The 19,820-nt window shown below is 45.6% G+C and overlaps 1 protein-coding gene across 1 annotated transcript in view; it reads left to right on the top strand.

Moving 5' to 3' along the window:
- Positions 1-140: 140 nt before the first annotated feature.
- Positions 141-19,820, top strand: part of EDC4 (enhancer of mRNA decapping 4) — a 30,384-nt gene continuing 10,704 nt past the window's right edge. The window contains exons 1-18 of the mRNA XM_085234656.1: positions 141-298; positions 3,474-3,630; positions 4,717-4,828; positions 5,647-5,746; positions 7,185-7,374; positions 8,067-8,214; positions 8,695-8,799; positions 9,644-9,753; positions 10,326-10,409; positions 10,945-11,040; positions 11,883-11,985; positions 12,446-12,626; positions 14,388-14,460; positions 14,882-14,973; positions 15,591-15,787; positions 17,311-17,399; positions 18,189-18,342; positions 18,829-19,292. Coding sequence (XP_085090782.1) covers positions 220-298; positions 3,474-3,630; positions 4,717-4,828; positions 5,647-5,746; positions 7,185-7,374; positions 8,067-8,214; positions 8,695-8,799; positions 9,644-9,753; positions 10,326-10,409; positions 10,945-11,040; positions 11,883-11,985; positions 12,446-12,626; positions 14,388-14,460; positions 14,882-14,973; positions 15,591-15,787; positions 17,311-17,399; positions 18,189-18,342; positions 18,829-19,292 — 2,534 coding nt within the window. The 5' untranslated portion in view covers positions 141-219. The remainder of the gene's footprint in view (positions 299-3,473; positions 3,631-4,716; positions 4,829-5,646; positions 5,747-7,184; positions 7,375-8,066; positions 8,215-8,694; positions 8,800-9,643; positions 9,754-10,325; positions 10,410-10,944; positions 11,041-11,882; positions 11,986-12,445; positions 12,627-14,387; positions 14,461-14,881; positions 14,974-15,590; positions 15,788-17,310; positions 17,400-18,188; positions 18,343-18,828; positions 19,293-19,820) is intronic.

Here is a 19,820-nt window from a genome sequence, read left to right as displayed (position 1 = left end):
GAGCGGAGGACACCGCATAGATCCGCCCGTGGAGCGGTTCTACCCCCACAGAAGCCGCCCTGCCGGGGCGGTGCCGATATTCGCCCCGCCCTCACCGCGCCCGGAACTCGTTGACCTGGCGGCTGTTTCCCTTCGGAGCGTCTCCGGCAGCGGACCGGAGGCGGAAGCGTGGGCGGCGGGTCGGGACGGTGCGGCGGGGCGGGAAGCGGGCCGGGCCCTATGGCCTCCTCCAACAGCATCGACATCGAGGACGCCACGCAGCACCTGCGGGACATCCTCAAGCTGGACCGGCCGGGAGGTGAGCGGCGGCGCGGGGTCCGGCTGTGGGCTCGGCCCGAGCGGGGTGAGCGCGGCCCGAGGCCCCACGGGTGGGGCTCCGCTCGGCCCGTATTCTCGTAGCCCGGGGCTGGGTTGGGGGTACGGAGCTGAAGCAGGCGGTGCCGGGGCTGCGCCTCAGTGCTGTGCTGAGAGCTGGGCCCAAAGCTGAGAGAAAGACGAGGAGGCTCTGGAGCGTGTCCAGATAAAGGGAGCGGAGCTGTGAGGGGTCTGAGTGCGGTCCTGTGGGAGCGGCTGAGGGAACGGGGTGGGTCTCAGTGTGGAGAAGAGGTGCGCGTGGAGCTGCAGCCTTGACGGGAGGATGTGGGGAGGGGTTCAGCCTCTGCTCTTCGGTAACAGCGATAGGGGGAGAGTGATGGCCTCGAGTTAGGTGTGGGAGTCCCCGTCTCTGGAGGTGTCCCAGAGCTGTGGGGATGTGGCACTGAGAAACGTGGGCACGGTGGGGTTGGGGATCTGAGAGCTCTTTTTCAACCTCGATGATCCTGTGACTGAGCTCCAGAGCAGCCACTGCTCATGCTGCCTTTGTGCAGCCACAAGGCCTGGAGGTTGGTGTGGGGTGAGGTGGGACAGTGATAGAGCAAATCTACAGAAAGGCAGCTTCATAGAACGGCTGGGTTGGAAGGGACCTGAAAGTTTCCCATAGCCCAAGTGTCCAAAGCCCCATCCATGGCCCTGAACACCACCAGCAATGGAGCACCCACAGCAGCAGCAGTGCCAGGGTCCCATCTCTCTCTGAGTAAATAATTTCTTCCTAACATCTAGCCTACATCTTCCTTCTTTTAGTTTGAAGCCATGCATTCTCCCTTGTCCTGCAACTATCAGACTATGTAAGAAGTCACTTCTATCTTTTTTTCTGAATTCCTTTTAAGTATATGAAGGATGCATTGAAGTCTCCCCAGAGCCTTCTCCAGTATAAACAAGCCCAGCTTCCTTTGCCTTTCTTCATAGGAGAACTGCTGCAGTCCTATGAGAGTCTTCGTGGTCTCTGCTCCTGCTCCAGCAGCTCCACATCCTTCTTGAGCTGTGCTGGGGGCCCCAGGCTTGGACACCGTAATCCACATGGGACCTCATGAGTGCAGAGCAGAGGGGGACAATATTCCCCCTCATCCAGTTTCATTATTAGCCATAGAAAGCTAATTGTTTGAAGTTTCTCTTGTTTCTGGAACACGTAGGTGACCCAAAATTGTATTTCTTTTACTATAAAAAAATACATTTTTCCTTCCCAAGGGCTCTCTGCTCCAAAAGGAGAACTCAGTGTGGTGATGGGGAACTCTTTATTTCACGAGCGATTCAAAAATCGCTACCACTTAATCTACTTCCACTTTCTGGTTCTGTTTAAGTTTCACTTACACATTTTGATGTCGCATGGAGTGTGGCTGCTTTCCAAGGCTATTACCGCAATGATGTTTTGCCATGCTAGCTGCAGGCAGCTCTGAGCAGTCTCTTGTGACACAGACTTCTCTAAGTTTTGGCGTTGGCGTTTGTTTTTGTTCACGTACCTACTGAACACCGAGTCTCTTCCCTTTTCTTGTGCCTTCAGGGTTGTGCTGGCCTGGCTCCCACTAGGGCAGGGCAAGGGGCTAAACACCAGCTAATTCCCCAGCTTCAGTGTCCCACTGTGGTGCCCACCAGCCTCTGGGGAGCGTTTTCTTCTTCCCTTTCTCCGGAGCTGATGTCACCACTCTGCTGTCCATAAACACTGACGTGAGCCATTCCTGTTGCTGCAAATAGAGCAAAACATGTATCATCTTTCTCTGTTGGCCTGGATGCTTTTCTGTAGTGATTACTTTCTTGCTTTTGGCTGCAAAGGATAAACTGCAGCTGATGAAAGCTTATTGCACCTACCAATGTGCTTTAACAGTCCTCATCTGCAACAGGAAGTGCAGCATGGGTGTGCTGGCTGGTTACAGGGCTGTATTTGTGACCTCATGCTGCATGGCTGTGCTGCTGCCCTATTCACAGGACAGGTAAACTGAGATGTTGTGCCCAGGCATCTCAGTGCTGGGCTGCCCCAGAGCTGCATGGGCTTGCTGTGTCCATAGCATAGTTGTTGATTTATTGACCTTGTTCTTCATCAGCAGGCAAGTTTTAAATATTCTTCTAGCAAGTGAGTAATAGCTGCAGTTATGTCTGTAGGCATCAGTGCTCGTGCTGATGCATTAATGCCATTCAGGCTGTTTGGTAATAGGAAGCTTGCCTTGCTTTCCAGGGAGCCACCTCCTGCCCCTGGTTTAGGTGTGTTATGTGTGGCAGCAGCAGTGGGGCTCAGCTGCCATCTCACAGGAGCTTTGCAGCACTCGTTACCTGGCAACAGGACGTGGGATTTCAGTTTTTCAGCATGAATGTTTCCAAGACAGGTGGCTTTGACTTCTGTGCAATCGCATGTAGGCACTGGTGGAGTGAGCTTGCTCTCCTGTGAGGATGGTCAGCTATTCAGGGGACGTGGAGGCCACCAGGCAACTTGCCCTTGGCCAAAGGTATGAAGGCAGGACACATGCACCCCTCAAAGCAGAGGTGAAGCTCTGAATAAGCGGTTGCTTTGTCCTAAACTTGAGTGCTGTGAGTTTCCATGTGCTGAGTAAACCAAGGGAAAGCTGTGGGAATCCCATAGGCACAGCTGCATGGTTTTGTAGCTCAGTTGCTTGAACAGCTCTGGCCTTTAAGGTCACATCTTAGAGAATGGTTTTGGAAAGCATTATTTCCAGCCAACCCCAAGTGCTGTATGTGCTGCTGTATGTACTTCTGGACTGCAGAGATCTCTGAAGAGTGAGAACACACTGGAAATAACATATCAAGAACCCTTTGGCATGGAATGTAAATATGAGATTCAGTAAATCTGAACTGTTGTCCCTGCCTTTCTGATACAAGAACGTTACCTCCTTGAACCTCATAAACTCCTCATTCCCATTTATTGGTCTCTCTGGTCTGCTGGGATTCCTCATGTAAGACAAGCATTGTGACTTCAGCTTTTTATATAAGTTCCTTAGATGGGAGACCTTCCTTTTCCCAGCCAACTCAGTACGTTCTACCTGATAGATCAGTAGAATCTGACTGAAAACATGTGGAGGGAGTGTATTTCATGCAGCACTATTTCTTTTAGATGGCTCCTGTGCATGGTTGGTTGTGCTTTTTCCTAGGTTCAGTGAATGAGAACCAGAGACCGTCAAGTTCCTATAATGGAGACCTGAATGGGCTGCTGGTGCCTGATCCCCTCGTGGCTGGAGATGGACCTTCACTGGGAAAACCAGTGCACCGCAGCATTTCTCTGGGAGCTGTGCAGGAGAAGCAAGTCATGTAAGTGTTGAAGAAAGGCTGAGAGTGGGTAAGAAGCAGTGAAAAATTACTGGTGGTGGGCCTGGGTGAGCGTGCTGGGAATCTGAGCGAGTTTTACATTGAGCTCAGCTGACAGCTGTGAGTCAGTGCTGCTGGTCAGAGCTCTGGGGGTGCTGATGCACTGAGCCTGACTGCTGTGCTGTGCAGGAACTGAAGAACTCAGCAGGGCTGTTTAGAGAGGAGAGCAAAACTGGTTGCATACTGACACTTGAGTCAGGATGGAGGTAAATTAGCAAGGCTGCAGGGAAAGCCAGCATCTGCATTTGCATGTAGAACTCCAGCTGGATTCTTGCAGGCATCTGCGTTACCTGAGAGGTAACTTAAGCCAGTTTGCAGTAAAGACTGTGCACTTGTCAAAGTGTTCTTCTCTCCCCATTATTTAAAATAGAAAAGCTACTCCTTGAGCTAGATGTCTGCCCAGCTCTGCTGAGCTCTGCACGTGCATTGGTGTATTTTGGACAGCATTAATGCTTTTACTGCTTACATGTAAAGAACATGTGTGTAGAGCAGTGCAGATTTGCTCTTTGTAAAGAGTAATCAGAGTAAATGCAAATCCAGAACTGCTGTCATATGTCAGTCTAGTGTAAAGCTTGGCTTCATGCAGTGTCTCTTCCTTACATCAGAACTCATGTAAATATCTTTTATTTGGGTTTTCTCTTTGTAGTTGTGAGGAAAGGTTTTATGAGATGCGTGAGCAGCATGCTTTGCTGATGCAGTTCAGCTCGTTGGCTTTGCTTTATTTGCACCTCATGTTGGACAGTAGTCAAGGCTGCTCTAACCAAATATAGGTCTGTGCACAAGTCAAATAGGCTAATTGTCTGTGAGAAGCTGAACAAGCCAAGTGTTTGGCTCTTCTCAAACTGACATACAGAGCAGGGAGACTTAAGTGAAAGCAGTTTCTCTTTTCAGTCGTTCAGGTCAAACCTCTTAGATGCACTGATTCTCCTTCTGTGTTGCTGTTAACATTGTGAACAACAAATATGTGACCTCTGTGCTTTTCCTGTGGAGTCCAGTCTAATTTTTTTTGCCCTTTGCTTTTCTCGAAAGCTGCCTTTCTGGTGACGACAGCTCCACTTGCATAGTTATATCAGCAAAGGATGTGGAAATAGTGGCCAGCAGCGATTCCAGCATCACCAGTAAGGCCAGAGGGAGTAACAAGGTAAGGAGCATGAGGGAGCATGATTCTGTCTATTCTTTTCAGCCACATCAGCTCAGTGTTTTGATATTTTAAACAGAAATGCCTATCTTCTTTCCTGTGTTGTAGGAGTTTGTCAGGGAGCTTAGCAAGGGGAAAAGAACTGGAGCAGTGTCTTGTGATTGATTGCTACTGTTAGTCTAAAGTCTGGCCAAGTTGCATTCTCATTCTCAGGAGGGATTCCACGATCTAAGCTGGGCTTTCCTGGGAAAGTGCCCTTCTTCCCTGAACAGATTTATTTTGATGATTGTTTCTGTGCTGGAAGTTCTTTTCTACAGAGGGAGGGTTGCTCTTGGCAGCTCCCTAGCCCCAGTCTTACAGAAGGCTCCATCCAGCAGGTCAGGGCTGCAGAGGAACCACAACACTGAGATATTGCTCAAATAAAACCAGAATTCTGTTTCTTGGAAAAAGCAAGTGCCAATGCAGCAAATAGATTTGTATTTCAAAAGTGTCTCCAAGAACTGAGAAGCCAGATGTAGTGCCAACAGGGAGCTAAAGGCCTCTTGGTTGTAGCTGAAGGGTAAGCACTTGTTCTGAGTATGACAGATTTGGTGAGTCGCATTCCTTCTTGCAATGGAAGTAAATATTCATCAGCCTTCATTACTTTGAATGTTCAGGACTTTAGTACTTGGCATTCAATATGCAATTTTTCTTAGCAACTGCTACTTCAAAGTTTCTTGTTAAGCATTAGAGGTCTTTCCAAGAGGAAATTGTATTTGGCAAATTTGTTCCAGGAAAAATTTATTCTAGACTCTTCTCATATATTTTTTTTTCTTGAGCAGGTGAAAATACAGCCTGTTGCTAGATATGACTGGGAGCAGAAGTACTATAATGGCAATCTGATAGCTGTTTCAAACTCTTACCTGGCTTATGCCATTAGAGGTGAGGTACCTTCTTGTTTTTGCTGTTTTGCTCTGTGTATATTTACAGTAGGCAAAGTTTGCATCAGAAGAAAGTAACTATAAGTGAAATGCTTCTTCAGTGCCTGACCAGTGTGGTGCAACAGGAGTAAGAGTAAAACTTGGAGGTACAGGGGAGGAAAGAGATGGTGGTGTGGGAGAGTTTGCAATGAGAAGGAGAAGCTTTCTGAGGGTAGAAATAGGTTTCACTGGACAGTATGTAGATGTTCACAATATTCATCTAATGAACTGTTTCTGTAGCAAACAAGCTTCTCTGCACAGAAACAGCCCCGTGGTAATTTGAGTAGATGCTTGTAATGGATTTGCTTCCATAAATTTAGAGTTGTGCTTAAGGCTAAATTTAGAGGAGGCAAAGAGCAACGCAAAGGCAGCATGTTTTGTAGGAGAGAAAAGCAGAACAATGCAGGTACAGTTTGTGAAACAGTCTTTCTGGAACAAATGAGCACTTACATCTACAAGGCTCTTTTTGCTCTCATAGAACCACACAGTGTTTGGGGCTCTTTGGTCTCTTTCTTCTTAGTTGTAGCCCCCATCCATTTGTCTGGCCTTTTACAAAACCTACTACTCCACTTTTGTGGTTTTTTTTCCCAGCTGAGGTTATCCTGCAGCAACTTTAGGTTTTTAGAATGCCTTACCCTTTTTTGAAGTGTTAAAACTTGTGTGCAGTAGTGTGTTGGGCAGCTAGGTGGAATTGGAAACAACGTGGTCCCCATAAGACTGCCTGCATAATAACAACATTTACCTGAAATGGGGAAGCTGAAAATTTTGGCTAGAATATGCATGCATTCAAGCATGCTCCTTTCAGTGCCTTTTCCAGGTGAATGATTATGCTTTTTGCGTTCTCCTTATGGAAGATGATTTGAGCTACCTGTCTGTCAGTGACTCCTTTTGTCCAGTTACTAAAAATGAAGTTGCAATTAAAGTTAATTTGCTTTCTCTGGGGGTCCATCTGGAAGATGTGGTGGCTTTGTAATCACCTAAATTAATAAAATAATTCAGGCACTGCATTAAATGAAAACATCTTTCTAGAGGAAAAAATGTGTTGAGAGTTGTGAGAAATGAACTTCTGTTGATTATTTCTTAGGTAGAGCAACTTAGGACTCGAGAAACTTTGTGCTCAAGAAACACTGCAGAAGATATAGGGAATTCCCCTTGCAAGGCAGGGGAAGTGCTTCTTGATGCTTCCATTTCCTCCTTCTGCACCAAAGCTGAGAAATGCAGGGAATATTTTCGCATGCATCCTGGGTCTTCAGGGCGTTTGATAATGTGATGTCCATGGGTTTTCAGTGTACTGCAGATTGAGAGCAGTTGATGGCAGGATGGGTGCTGGGAATGACAAACAGAGAGGCAGGGGAACTGCACGGATACACAGTGACTTTTTCCCTCTGTTTTTTCTGCAGCTGCCAGCAATGGCTCTGCTATGGTGCGAGTGTTGAGCGTCAGCACTGCGGAGCGGACCTTGCTGAAGGGATTCACAGGTGGTGTGGCAGACCTGGCTTTTGCTCATCTCAACTCCAACCAGCTGGCGTGCCTGGATGAGGCTGGCAACCTCTTTGTCTGGCGCCTGGCCATGGAGAAAGACAAAATCCAGTATCTTGTCAAAACAAGCTTCATCTCGGTGGTAGGGTAATGATTAGATGTGAATGCAAGCTCAGAGTTGCAGCACCTACTGTGGCCATCTAGTCCAACAACCCTGCAATGAACAGGGACACCACAGCTCTATCAGGTTGCCCAGAGCCAGGTCCAGCCTGGCCTTGAATGTCTTCAGGGATGGGGCATCCACCATCTCTCTGGGCAACCTGTGCCAGTATCCACCAGGATATGGTGTGTTAGGTTGCAGCTTCTTCATTTTAATTGTATCCACTCGTTCCAAATGGATCCGATGTGTGGATGGACGAGAGCACTCAGCCTGGGGCCACGTGGTAGCTTTTCTGGCTCTCTGTGGTATCGTTGTTGCTGCAGTGGCAGCTGAAATAACTTAATCTGTCCATCAGCAGTTGTGTGGATAACACATTCAGATGGGAGTATGTGCTTTTTTGCTTATCCTGCTCCTATCTGCAGCCTGCGAGAGAAAATTAACAGAATCTATTAGCTTTTGTAAGCTTAACTGCTTCTACAGTGAAGAAAAGCTGGTTTGCCTTGCTATTTCTTTTTTAAACCACAGTCCTTTTAATTGATTAATTTAAATAGCGATGATCCAAAAAACGTGAGGTTTAGTAGTATTTACCAGAGGCCCAAATCTGAAAAGCCAAAAAGCTATGTTTCTTAACTGTGGTGATCAGAGAGGAGATCTTGGTGAACATCAAACGACCTGACGGTACCCCTCTGAACACCTCTCGAAGAATCATCTGGTGCCCCTTCATCCCAGATGATAATGAAGAGAACAGTGAAGAGGGAAGTCAAACGCTGGCATTGCTGCACGAGGACAGGGTAAGGAAACGTTGCTTTTGAAGATTATCTCGTGTTATTATGAGAGGGAAAGAATCTAATGGAGGAAGGAGCCCATGTAAATGGTTAGAGATGTCAAGGCTTCCGTAGTCATCTGTGCTGGGGATCCTCCCATAATGAGATGCACGATTCCTCTCTTCTGAAGAGAGGTTGTGCTGATCTTTGAGGGGCTCGGAAGGAAGGAAAGTGCAAGTTTTGCTCAGCATCAAATAGTGAACACCACTAGAAACAATGTGGAGGGGCAGGGGCATCATTCCCTCGTTCAGGCTTGGCCAGTAGGCAGGAGAGGGATGAGCAGCAACTGCCATGAGCAGTGCCAGGAAAGCATCTAATGGCCAAGGGGGAGAGGGGAAGGGTTGTGTCACATAGTTCCATGGGGCTGATATGTTGGGTAAAGATGTAAGAAATCCTGGGCTGTGTGAGACCAATACTTGTAGAAGTAAACCTGTATGTTATTTCCAGGCAGAGGTCTGGGATTTGGACATTATCCGCTCAAACAACAGATCCTGGCCAGTGGAAGTGCCTAACATCAAAGAAGGCTTCATTGTAGTGAAAGGCCACAGCACGGTATGGCTCTGCTTCATTTTCTTCACTACTGTCACATTCTGATTGCTACAGATCATTTAGGCTCTCTTTGAGTTTTGCTGTGTCTGGAGCTGGAGTCCTTAAGGCAGTTTGCTGTGGGAAAAGTTCCTTGTCCATCCACCCAGTCACCCACAACCTTCTGGTTATGTGATTAAGTGCACACGTCATTGCTAAGTGACCTCTGTTTCATGAGCCAAGGTGCATTTATAGTCATTTGCTTTGCAAGTGGCTTTTGAAAAACTCACTTGTACTTCCAAAGGCCTGTTTGACATCCTGGGCTGTATTTCAACTATTTTCTTGGATATCACAGTAAATGGAAAACCTAACAGTGCTATTTGTTGCTGGATGAGAAGGGGAAAACTAAGCCCAACAGCTGAGCATCCAGGAGGTGATAATGTTGAATGTGAAAGGTACAACTGGAAAGAATCCCATTTCACTTCCTGAAAGGGAAAATGACTAATTAATTATATCACCCAGATAAAAGAAAGTAATTCATGCTTGTGAAAAGCCAGAAAATCCCAAAACAAAGCGAGCTCTGCTCATAATATGAGTAATGATGGAAACAGTAGCAGAATAATCCGTATAATCCATGGTGTTTAACTTGCTGTTTGGAAAAGTAGATTATTAATTATTATTATTACTGAAAAGAAAAGTCAGTTTTTCTCTGAAGTGTTGTGTAGTGAAGTATGTGTTAGAAATCAGTCTGATCTCTGGTTCTGTCAGCATGTTAATCACATTCCTGTTTGAAAAGAGCATTCTTTCTCCCTGAAATGCTATAAAATTGCTTTCCTTAATCTTTTTTTTTTTTTTTCTCTTTTTGGTTTAGTACCTGAGTGAAGGAGCACTTTCTCCAGATGGAACTGTATTGGCCACAGCAAGTCATGATGGTTTTGTCAAATTCTGGCAGATCTATATTGAGGGGCAAGATGAGCCGAGGTAACTGGAGAACTAGAAAATACAGGGACTTAGAGCAGAGCTGGCTTTTTCTCTGAGAATTTTCTTGTTGCAGGATTATATGGGGTGATCATTCTCAGGACACAATAAAATACAGCATGAATGTTTGTAAAGTGGTATGTTAGTGAGTAGTGGTGTTGTGTCACTGGATATCACGTGTGGGATATCACCACGTATCTGGTTTGGTGACCTTAGGAAGAAGTAAAAAGCTGTCTGTGAAATGCTGAATTCTGTGCTTTGCACAGGCTGTGCTTGTAGTCAACCTCTTACTCTCTTTTTTGCAGTGCAGAAAGTTGCTCAGTGTTGACTTTTTATATATTGTGTCCTTGTAAAGATAAGCCAAAGGGCAACACATGTGTTCTCTGGTTGTTCTGGTCACCAACAATGGCTGCAGTCTCTTATTTAAGCATCTAGACAGCTACAAGCTGGTAACACTTAGTGCCTGCTGACTCGATGCTCCCTTTGGTCAGAGGTTAACATGTTCAGGGCCTACATTTTACCATCTTCATTTACCTTTCCATGCATGCTTGATGTTTTCTCTGATTCTTTCCTAGATGTCTTCATGAGTGGAAACCACATGATGGGAGGCCTCTTTCCTGCCTGCTCTTCTGTGACAACCACAAAAAACAAGATCCAGAGTAAGGCCCCAGTCCTTTACTTTGCGTGTCAAAGTTCAGTAACATCTTCTAATGCTGACGTTGGGCTGTTCCTTGTAGTTGTCATCTACTTGTAGACTTTAGCTTTGTGACTGGAGCAAGTCCTCTCTTCTTCATACTATGTTTTCTAGTGATGGAGAAGTAGAGTGGACAAAGCACAGCCTAAAGTTACCTTAATTCTAATGCCTTCCATGAAAGCAAGGACAGATCTAAATCAGTGAGTCTTTTCTGGTTTGTGGTTTTGCCTGGCCTGTTGTCTTTCAAATTCCTATTGCAGTTATATAAAAAAAAAAAAAAAAAAAAGCTATTTTTTGTCTTTCTTCAGACACTTACAGATACACAGCTCTTGAGCTACAAGAGCTATACTGATTTCCAAGGTAGATTAGAAACAGATTTTCTGGGAGCTTTCCTGTTGGGCAAAGCCACCTATGTGCTGCTTGTAAACATATTTCAGTTAAATAGCCTGCTGCAAGGACCAGGTCTTCTTTAAGAGAACTTAACTGTATTGTGCCTGCAGGGTTCCCTTCTGGAGGTTTCTCATCACAGGAGCAGATCAGAACAGAGAACTGAAGATGTGGTGCACTGTGTCTTGGACCTGCCTGCAGACCGTCCGGTAGGCGTTCGTATGCTGCCTCCCCTGGAGGGTTGGCTTTACTTTGAGCCATTACATCCTACCAGAGCTCTCAACTTCCAGCTCTCCTTACTTTGCAGAGATGACCTTTAATTTTAGTGGGGTCTGCTCTAGCCTCAGTTAGAACCTTTTTTTGTCTGATGTGACATATCTGTTGAAAGCCATCAGGGCTGTGGTAGGCTGTCAGGCTTTGGTGTGGCAGCAGAGGAGGTCGATCCTTTTACAGACATTCATATTAGTGAGGTCTGTTATCCTTGCTTTGGTCTGTAAAGTGTAGTTTTGATTTGATTTGCTGAGCCATATAGGTCCAGAAGTTCAAATGCTGCTGCAGGCCTTCCCTTTGCTCAGCTTGTGCTATTCCTTGATTTGACTTTTTTGCTAGTAGATTGTGGCTTCTGTGATCACAGGCACATGTAAGGCCACTTCTGAATTCTCTTCGAATGAGGAGAATGTGATTTACAGCTGAGTGCTACTTTTTCCCATCTCATATTGCAGGAGATCCAATGCCTGTGCATTTGTGGATGTTCTTAAATCTGTGTCTGTTGTCCTCCCATGAATGTAGCATAAGTTACCTAAGGACATAGTATCGTCTTCCACTTAAATGTTTGGAATTCATAACTTGATGCTATTCTATGATCTTCTTGCTGTCCCTTTAGTTGATGTCAGCACTGACTTTCAGCAGTGATGCTTCTGTTTTAGGGGGTGGTTGCACAATAATGTGACTGTAAACACCGTAAGATTCATTTTGACCAATGCATGGTAGTTGTGGTTGTACCAATACACCTTGTTTTCTGTGCCTTCTCCTGTCTTGTTTGTGGATCCAGATTTTCTCCTGACATCTTCAGCTCCATGAGTATTCTTCCCAGCCTGAAAGTCTGCTTGGATCTCTCTGCTGAGTATCTGATACTGAGCGATGTGCAGAGAAAAGTAGGTATTTCATTTTCTTGCTGGCCGTGTGGGTAATGGTGGCAGTAGAAATGTTCTGTGTGACTTTCTGCTGCCCAGGTCAAGGCTTTGCATGTTAATAACTGAAAATGCACAGAGGTTGGCCTCAGCTATTTCAGTATAAGATAACAGATGGTGGCAATTCGGCTGATTAATCCAGAGGAGCCTTAAGGATTATTTCTTACTACAAAGTAAAGTTCTTATTTGGAGGAACTTGTCTGGCACAACAGAATTGAGTTCCTGATCAACTCTTAACTCAGATAAGAGCGTGCTTATTGTGGTTGCCTAGCATGGGTGTGCTCTTACAGATTTAAACATCCCAGGCCTTATTCCTTGTGTTACTCCCATGCTTCCAAATGTAGGCTCTAGGCTTTATGTCCACATGAGCATACACACGCTGTGCTCTGAAAGCCCAGTGACATACTGTTTTTGCTTTTACTAGGTCTTGTATGTGATGGAGCTGATGCAGAACCAAGATGAAGGCAAAGCTTATTTCAGTTCTATCTCAGAGTTTCTCCTAACCCATCCAGTCCTAAGCTTTGGCATTCAGGCAGTGAGCCGCTGCCGGTTAAGGCACACTGAAGTGCTTCCAGCAGAAGAGGAAAATGACAACTTGAGTTTAGGTAGGTGACAAAGAGAGAGTTTGGCTGCTCTGAGATCAGGTTGTCTGTCCTGATTGATTCTGGCTTGCTGTCTTCTTTTACTCTGTATGAGAGGTGTGTTGTACAGCTAGAGAATTTCTGAGAAGCACCATACAGATGGTTGCAGCAGACCTCTGGAGGTCTGCAGTCCAACCTGCTGCTTGAGGCTGAGTCAGCTCTGGCTTTACCCAGTTCTTTGTGGAAGGCCTTGAAACATGACATTTCTGTCCGTGCTCTGGTGCCCTAGGGCTGCACCTCTTCAAAAGAAACTCAACCTGGGAAAACCAACCTACAGATCGTAGCCATTGCCTCTTATTGCACAACAATGCCACTAGAGATGTTTCTGTTCTATCAAATCATTACAGGGCTGTGCAGGTTTGAGTGCAAGGTGATGCTTTCATTAAGATACCACATGAGCTGCTCAGTATCAGGGCAGTGTTGCTTTTGCAGTTGTATGGTTTCCTTGTCCCAGCAGAACACAGGGGAAACCACCTCTGTCGTTGTAGGGTCTCTCCAGCACAATTCCATACAGGCTCACAGCAGCAAAAGAATTTCTGAAAGAGCCATCAGGATATATTTCTGTGACTGCCTGTCTTGGTAAACTCTGTGTAACTAAACATCAGAGGTGTGAGCACGTGGTCTGAGAACCAATTGGTTGCTTCTGGATTGTACTGCCTGAGCTGTTTGGGGATATGAGGACAATATACACTCTGAGTTGATGGTGAGATTCTTTTCCATTGTGTATGGAAAGCGTTTTCCCAAGCTACAAAGCTTCTCACAACAGAAATGAACAAGAAAGTCTGTTTTTGAGGAGAAGCTTCTGAGAGAGATACAAGATGTAGTAACAGCCAGAAGAATACAATGCCTATGATAGTGAGTCCTTTGGAGGATTGTTCCTTGCAAACATTCCCTGATTGCTGCCTCTCTTTGGCTCTTAGTTTGTTCCTGACCTTCTACTTTTTATCAGTAAAACCCAAAAAGATGCTTTGAATAACATCATCATATTTCATATTAGAGGGATTTCTGAGCTATCAGTACAACACACTTCTCTATGCCTATTCTACATAATTTTAGTTAATTAATGTTGTCAGTGTTAGCAGCATGTTACTCTAAAACACAGGAGAAAAAATGACTGATACTTTTAGCAAGTCAGGAGTAGAAGGGATGAAGCTTCAGGTCCCCCTGTTAGATAATTAGGACAAATTGTCTAGGAATGCCTAATTTAGCTTTTATTATGGGGAGTTATCCCTTTACTTGGCGTTCATTCTTAGCAAGTAGAATGATTCATGTCTTGGCTGATTATTACTGGTACTAGCTGGTGGGAGGTTTTTGCAGGGCTTCTCATAGCTGCAGTTACTCAAAGTCAGAAGGATGGGTCATGACCTAGTCTGAACTTCTGTGGGATAGCGTGTCTCTCTTAAAATACATCCAAGCAGTCGTGTCAACAGCCAGCGCAAATTCTTGGTAGCTCCAGACCTCATCTTCCCCAACTCCACCTGGTATATACTTCTTACTTCCCTTAGGCTTATTTGACTCGATCAGAGCAAATTTGATTCTTCTCACTTTAGAAAGTAAAAGGAACAAAAGTAAAAGTGATGTAGGCTACGTTTTCCCTTAACAGAAACGAATCTTCCTCTGAAGTGGAGGACTGATGAAGCTCTTTTGGTTCTTTGCTCTGATGGGATTTGTAGCAGTTTGCATTTTCCATCCAACTTCACGTTTTACTTTTGTCTTATTTTGCAGAAGGTGCTCAGGGAGCAGGGGCTGTTGAGTCAGCAGCTGGCGTGCTGATAAAACTCTTCTGTGTGCACACCAAGTGAGTATGTAGAGCAACTGTCATGGACAGCTGTCCACAGTGGTCCTAATCCCACAGTGACTTATAGGAACTGCTGTTTGCTTGCCAGTTTCTTTTGCTCGTGAGAAAAGACTGCTTGAACCTCTTGAAGCTTCTAGCTGTGGTGCATTTAGTATGTCCCCACAGGAAACAGCCCAGCGTGGTGCTGTGGCTGGGAAACACCTCTGTGTGCTCTGGGTGCCAGAACTGGATGATACAGCTGAATGGGGGTCAGCTTCTGCTTTCATCACAGGCAGAAAATACCAGTGTGTGTTCCAAGGGTGTCAGTTTCATTAACAGAAGTTTTTTCTAAGGCTTGAACTTTTTTTGATGACTCGTAAACTAATCAGGGATGCCTTTTTTTTTTTTTTTTTTTTTTTTTTTTTTTTTTTTTTTTCTCCAGAGCACTACAAGATGTGCAGATTAGATTCCAGCCTCTCCATAGTCCTGACATGGGTGCATCTGTGCCTTCCCATGGCTCTCACGAAGAATTTGGTGAGTGTTTTTGAGAGGGGGCTAGTGGGAAACAGCAAGAGGGTGTTGGTAGGCTACTGGCAGCTTTGGGTGCCTCTTCGTAGTAGTGGTGTCACTGCATGAAAGATTCTCAGTGTAGCTTAGCAGACCACTTGATTGGAGCCTAGTGAGAGTGTGGAGCACAAGATATGTTAGGGTAGGAGTGCTAAAGCTTTTTGCACACTTGGTTTTGCTTTCCTAGGTGATCAGGTGCTGGTGCCAGAAACATGACATTTGTTTTGTGTCAGAGGGAGGGAATCACAGTGACAGCAGAGCTTTGGGGGTGGAAGGGGCTGGGCTGTGTAGTGTTCTTCATTTCCTGCTGGGTCTGTTAAAACGAATGCTGCTGCATTCAGAGGAGAAAGGAGGGTAGTACCTTGTATTATCAAAGCCTGATAACGTCCACTCTAGCACATAAGAAATAATCAGAACAGAAAGTTCACCTTGCTGTTAGCTTTGATCAGCACGTTGCAGGGTTTCTGTTTAGTTTTTTGGAATCCAGTATGGCTGGCAATGGCATAAGTTCTTACTTTGTGGAGTTAAAACTTTAGCTATTGAGGGAAGTTCCTGCAAGCTGATGTTTGTTTATCTCTTGGAAGCCTTTCCAGATCACATAGCTGATCTAGGCACAGAAGGGCTGGGATCTGAAAAAGGATCTGTGCACGGCTCTCAACCAGACTTGCGCCGTATCGCTGATCTGCCTGTACCAGCAGACTTCCTGTCACTCTCAAATGATGCCAAGCCTAAACTGATGACTCCAGATGCATTCATGACACCAAGTACATCTCTCCAACAGGTAACCAGACTTTAGCACTCATAGGGGTAGTGAAAGTGTGGATTTTGGTACTTTTGGGAATGTTTTCTAGGCAGTAATGACTCAGGCAGATTAAACACAGGAACCTTTAGCTGTATAACAGCTGGTGTAACTGTGTTGTGTAGAAATGTGTGTGCTAAATAACTATCTATTCTGAGAAACTACTCTTGCTGGTTTACACACATTGTTTGGGGTTGTGATGTAGGTCTAATGGCAGAAAAGCCCTATCAGCTTGTGCTGATACATCCTGTCTGACAGGGTCCTGTGGGAATGCATGTCTAATGTGATCAGGTAGGTAAGTGGGACTGGAACATCTTCTGCCTAAGATCTGCAAATCAGTGATCTGGTAGCTCAGGGAGTGTTTTGAATCTGGCACAGCAGGCCTTAACTTGTGTGGGAGGCAGTGCTTCTGTACTTGTTCAGGGACTGTGGTTTTGGGAAGCATGTGAGGCATTAGCTGGGATTTGCTGATCTTTGGGAAGGGTAGTGAAGTGTCTGGGTGAAGAGCCATAAGCAAGCATCAGTAGTGTTTAGTGTGTTTAAAAGCACATCTTTAAGTATATTGATCTGCAATGTAATGATAAGGCAGGGATTCCATTGGTGAGAATCTGCACTGTTTGTGCCTTCTTTGTCTTCCCATGAGAAATGGACTGGCAGCTGTTTTTTGCCATGCTGGTATGGTTCTTACAGACAAGGGGGAAGGTGCTTGTGAGCTGCATGCACATCTGAGGGCAGGGTTTCCACTTGCAGGGGAGGAGTGTGTGGTTGTCACTGTGTACGTGTACTGGAGCAGCCCATGGAGATGTGCAGAAACGAAATTAGTGTTGAGCTGACCAGTGAGATTGAGCCACCCCTACTGACAACCTAGGGAATGAAGAATAAAATCAAATCCTCATGAAGATTTTGTTGATACTAGCAAAGTTGTTGTGTGCAGAAGTTATGTATGTGCCTTCCCAAAGCAAACATGTCCTGAGAGTGTGGAAAGATTGCTGAAGTGATGGTGCCAGGGAGCCTCGTAGTGCAGGCACAACCTTGAGTTCAGCTTCATCTCTGTGCTCTGCCACAAGCAGTGTGAAGAGTAAGAAGCCTGGCCAAACAGATTCTCACAGCTGAGTTGTGTGCTTATGTTGGTTTCTCTGTAGGTATTTCTCAAGGCCTGCATATCCCACTGTGGTCTGTGCTGCTGACCAGCTCACAAGATGAATTTGAGAGTTCTACTTCTGGTGGAAAACAGAATGGTGATCTAGTGCTGAGCCCTGCAGAATGCCAATTCTGATTAGGGGGAGCAATACCTCTAAAAGCAGTCATGGTTCATGTGATAAGGATGTATTGGGGCTGGCTTCTGACCTGCCCCTAAGCTCCCCAGCTCTATAAGTCATGATTATTATTTTCTTTTGCATCTTTGCCAGAGTGTCTTTACAAGTTCTTCTGAAGCCAGCGTTCTCAGCTTAAGCACTGCTGTTGGATTCTTCTGTTGTGTTTCACTTCTGTATATTCTCTTACAGATCACTGTATCTCCGGGCAGCAGTGTCAGTTCCCTGACTGCAGTCACAGCCATGAGCAGCACTTCTGTCACAGATGCCTCTATGTCCAGGTAAATAGAGCATGTATTAAATAATATATTTGCAGCTGAACCAATATTGTTCTTCAGCATGGAGCAGAGCTGTGGTGTGTCCTATTGGAGAGCTGGTTGTAACCAGAGTTGGAAACTGGCCCGAGTCTCAAAGTCCCTGTATGAGCAACTGCTTGTATCTCTGGTGCAGCTTGGAGCATGCCTGTTGTCTTCCAAGGGGCTTACAACAGTGATTAACTTGTGCTCACAGGGATTCTTTTCTTGCTTCTCAGTTTTGTTGCTTTACATGCTTCTCCCAAAGGGCTGTCGTTGTTTACGGGTAAGAGAACACTGCAGCCACTGAGGAGCAGGCTGATAATTGGGACTGCTAGGAAAATGTTCCTACTGTTGAGGTGTGTTGGGCTGCATAACAGGGGAAGATTTTAATTCTGGGGGCTGAAAAAGGACAAGAAGCTATCGTGTGTCCTGTTTCTTTCTAAACACTGTACAGCATGAACCAAAGATGTAACAAACCCCTTTTCTCACAGAATCCCTCGAATTCTAGGAGATTACGAAGCCTTTCTATTTCTCGTTTCCACTTGATTTTGAGGGCTGTATGGTGACTGGGAGATGCAGCTGTTAGTGGACAGGGAGTAGCTGATCTCAGTGGAAGGGAGGAAGGCTTGCAGGACACCAGTGAAATTTGTGGTGGGGAAAATTGAAAATGTGCTCCTCTGTTGTCCTGTGGACCAATCTCCTCACCACGAGCATTTGATGAGATGTATTGTAATATTGGCCTGCTTGATTTGTTTGTGTCTCTGTTCTTTTCAGGCCATCAGAAGACTTGACTGTGAGCCCCAAGATGCAGCTGGACACCAGCCTCACACTCAGCAGCAGTAGCAGCAGCCTCCAAACCAGTCCTAGGAGCCATTCCGTTCTTATCCCAGGCCTTCCTGACAAGCTGACACCAAAGGCACCTGTTCCAGTAAGCTGAAAATGTTGTTTCTTCCTTCTCTGTGGGCTGTACAACCTGAAATTGTTCTCCAGCATTACCTTTTCTATATATTCAAACTAGCAGTGGCTTAAGTGTGTTGTGAGCATAGCTGAGAGACAATTGACATCGCGGGTCTGGTTCTGTGCTGCCTTGCATGCAAGTCAAGGAGAGTGATGTTTGGAGGAGAGTTTGATGCTGAAGGGTCGGTAAATGTTTTTATGCTTGTAGTTATTAGAGAAAAAACATGCTGCTTTTGCACTGGAAAGTCAGAGGGGGGAACAAATGGAGGTGGTAGCATGCAGTCTCATTACAAGTGCTGGGGCCCTTCTCCATCTGCTCAACAGTGGAAGCACAGGGATCACATGCAGAAGGGATACAGCTGGCGTTTTCCAGAGGCGGATGCCAGTGTAAGACACGGGCATTTCTTGGGGTGTCTCTGCGTTACCCTGAAGTCTCTTGTTTAATTTCTGAATTCAGGTCACACCAGGGAACTCCTCTCTAGCGCTGGAGCTGCAGGAAGTGGAGCCCTTGGTGGTGCCTCAGGCTTCTCCCACCCGTGAGCGTTCGCCGGATGTCATTTCCTCTGCTTCCACAGCCATGTCCCAGGATATCCCTGAGATTGCTTCTGAGACCTTGCAGCGGAGCTTTGCAGCTGCTCCGTCCGCACTGTCTGCAGAAGTGCTGGAGCCCAGTCATCACGCAGACAGTATGGCCTCTGCAGCCTCAGCCTTGCATTTGCTGTCTCCGAGGAACCGGCACAATTCAGAGCACAGCCACCACTCTTTGGACATGCCTCCAGTGGAGGTGGACAGACTGAATGCTCCATCGTTACTGGAGACTGCTTTAACTCAGGAAAATGCATCTTCGGACAGTGTTGTGAGTCAGCCATGGCCAGCAGCTCCTGACATAACCAGAGAAACCAGGAACAGCATGGCAGACAGGTAATCACTCAGATGTGTCTTGCTTAGGATGGTTTCTTTGTGCTTTGCAAGCTGCTAACTTGATGAAAAAGTCTCACGTTAAAGAGTTTTCCATCCCTTCTTTTCTTTAAAAAATCTGATGATTCAACTATTCTTTGTGCCTGGTCTGTATAGGCCAAATCCTGCATTTCCTAGACCAAATCTATCAGTTTGTGCTCTTTGACCCTTTTAAGCACAAAGAGTATCTGCTAAGAAGGTGAGGTCTGTTTTACTGGCCTTCGTGTTCACCTTGAATAGAGACTTCAGCTGGAATTTTTACTTTTTTAGTACTCTGCTTCTGGAAAGAAAGCCAGTTCAAGCTAAATTCATCTCAAGTCAATTAGCACATAATTGGCAGATTGATTATAGGTTACTTTATCTCTCTTCTATGATTGGCTTTCTGCAGCTAGCATTATAAATAAAGTACTTCAGAAGTGAGGAAATGCATGATGTCATCTCTGCTGAGCAGGCAGAATGGGGCAGCATCACATAGACCTGCTCACAGGGAGC

Source organism: Meleagris gallopavo, chromosome 13 (genome assembly GCF_905368555.1).
Source record: "Meleagris gallopavo chromosome 13, MGAL_WU_HG_1.1, whole genome shotgun sequence".
In the NCBI taxonomy this organism is placed as follows: Eukaryota; Metazoa; Chordata; class Aves; order Galliformes; family Phasianidae; genus Meleagris; species Meleagris gallopavo.
This window is presented reverse-complemented; position numbering and strand designations above follow the sequence as displayed.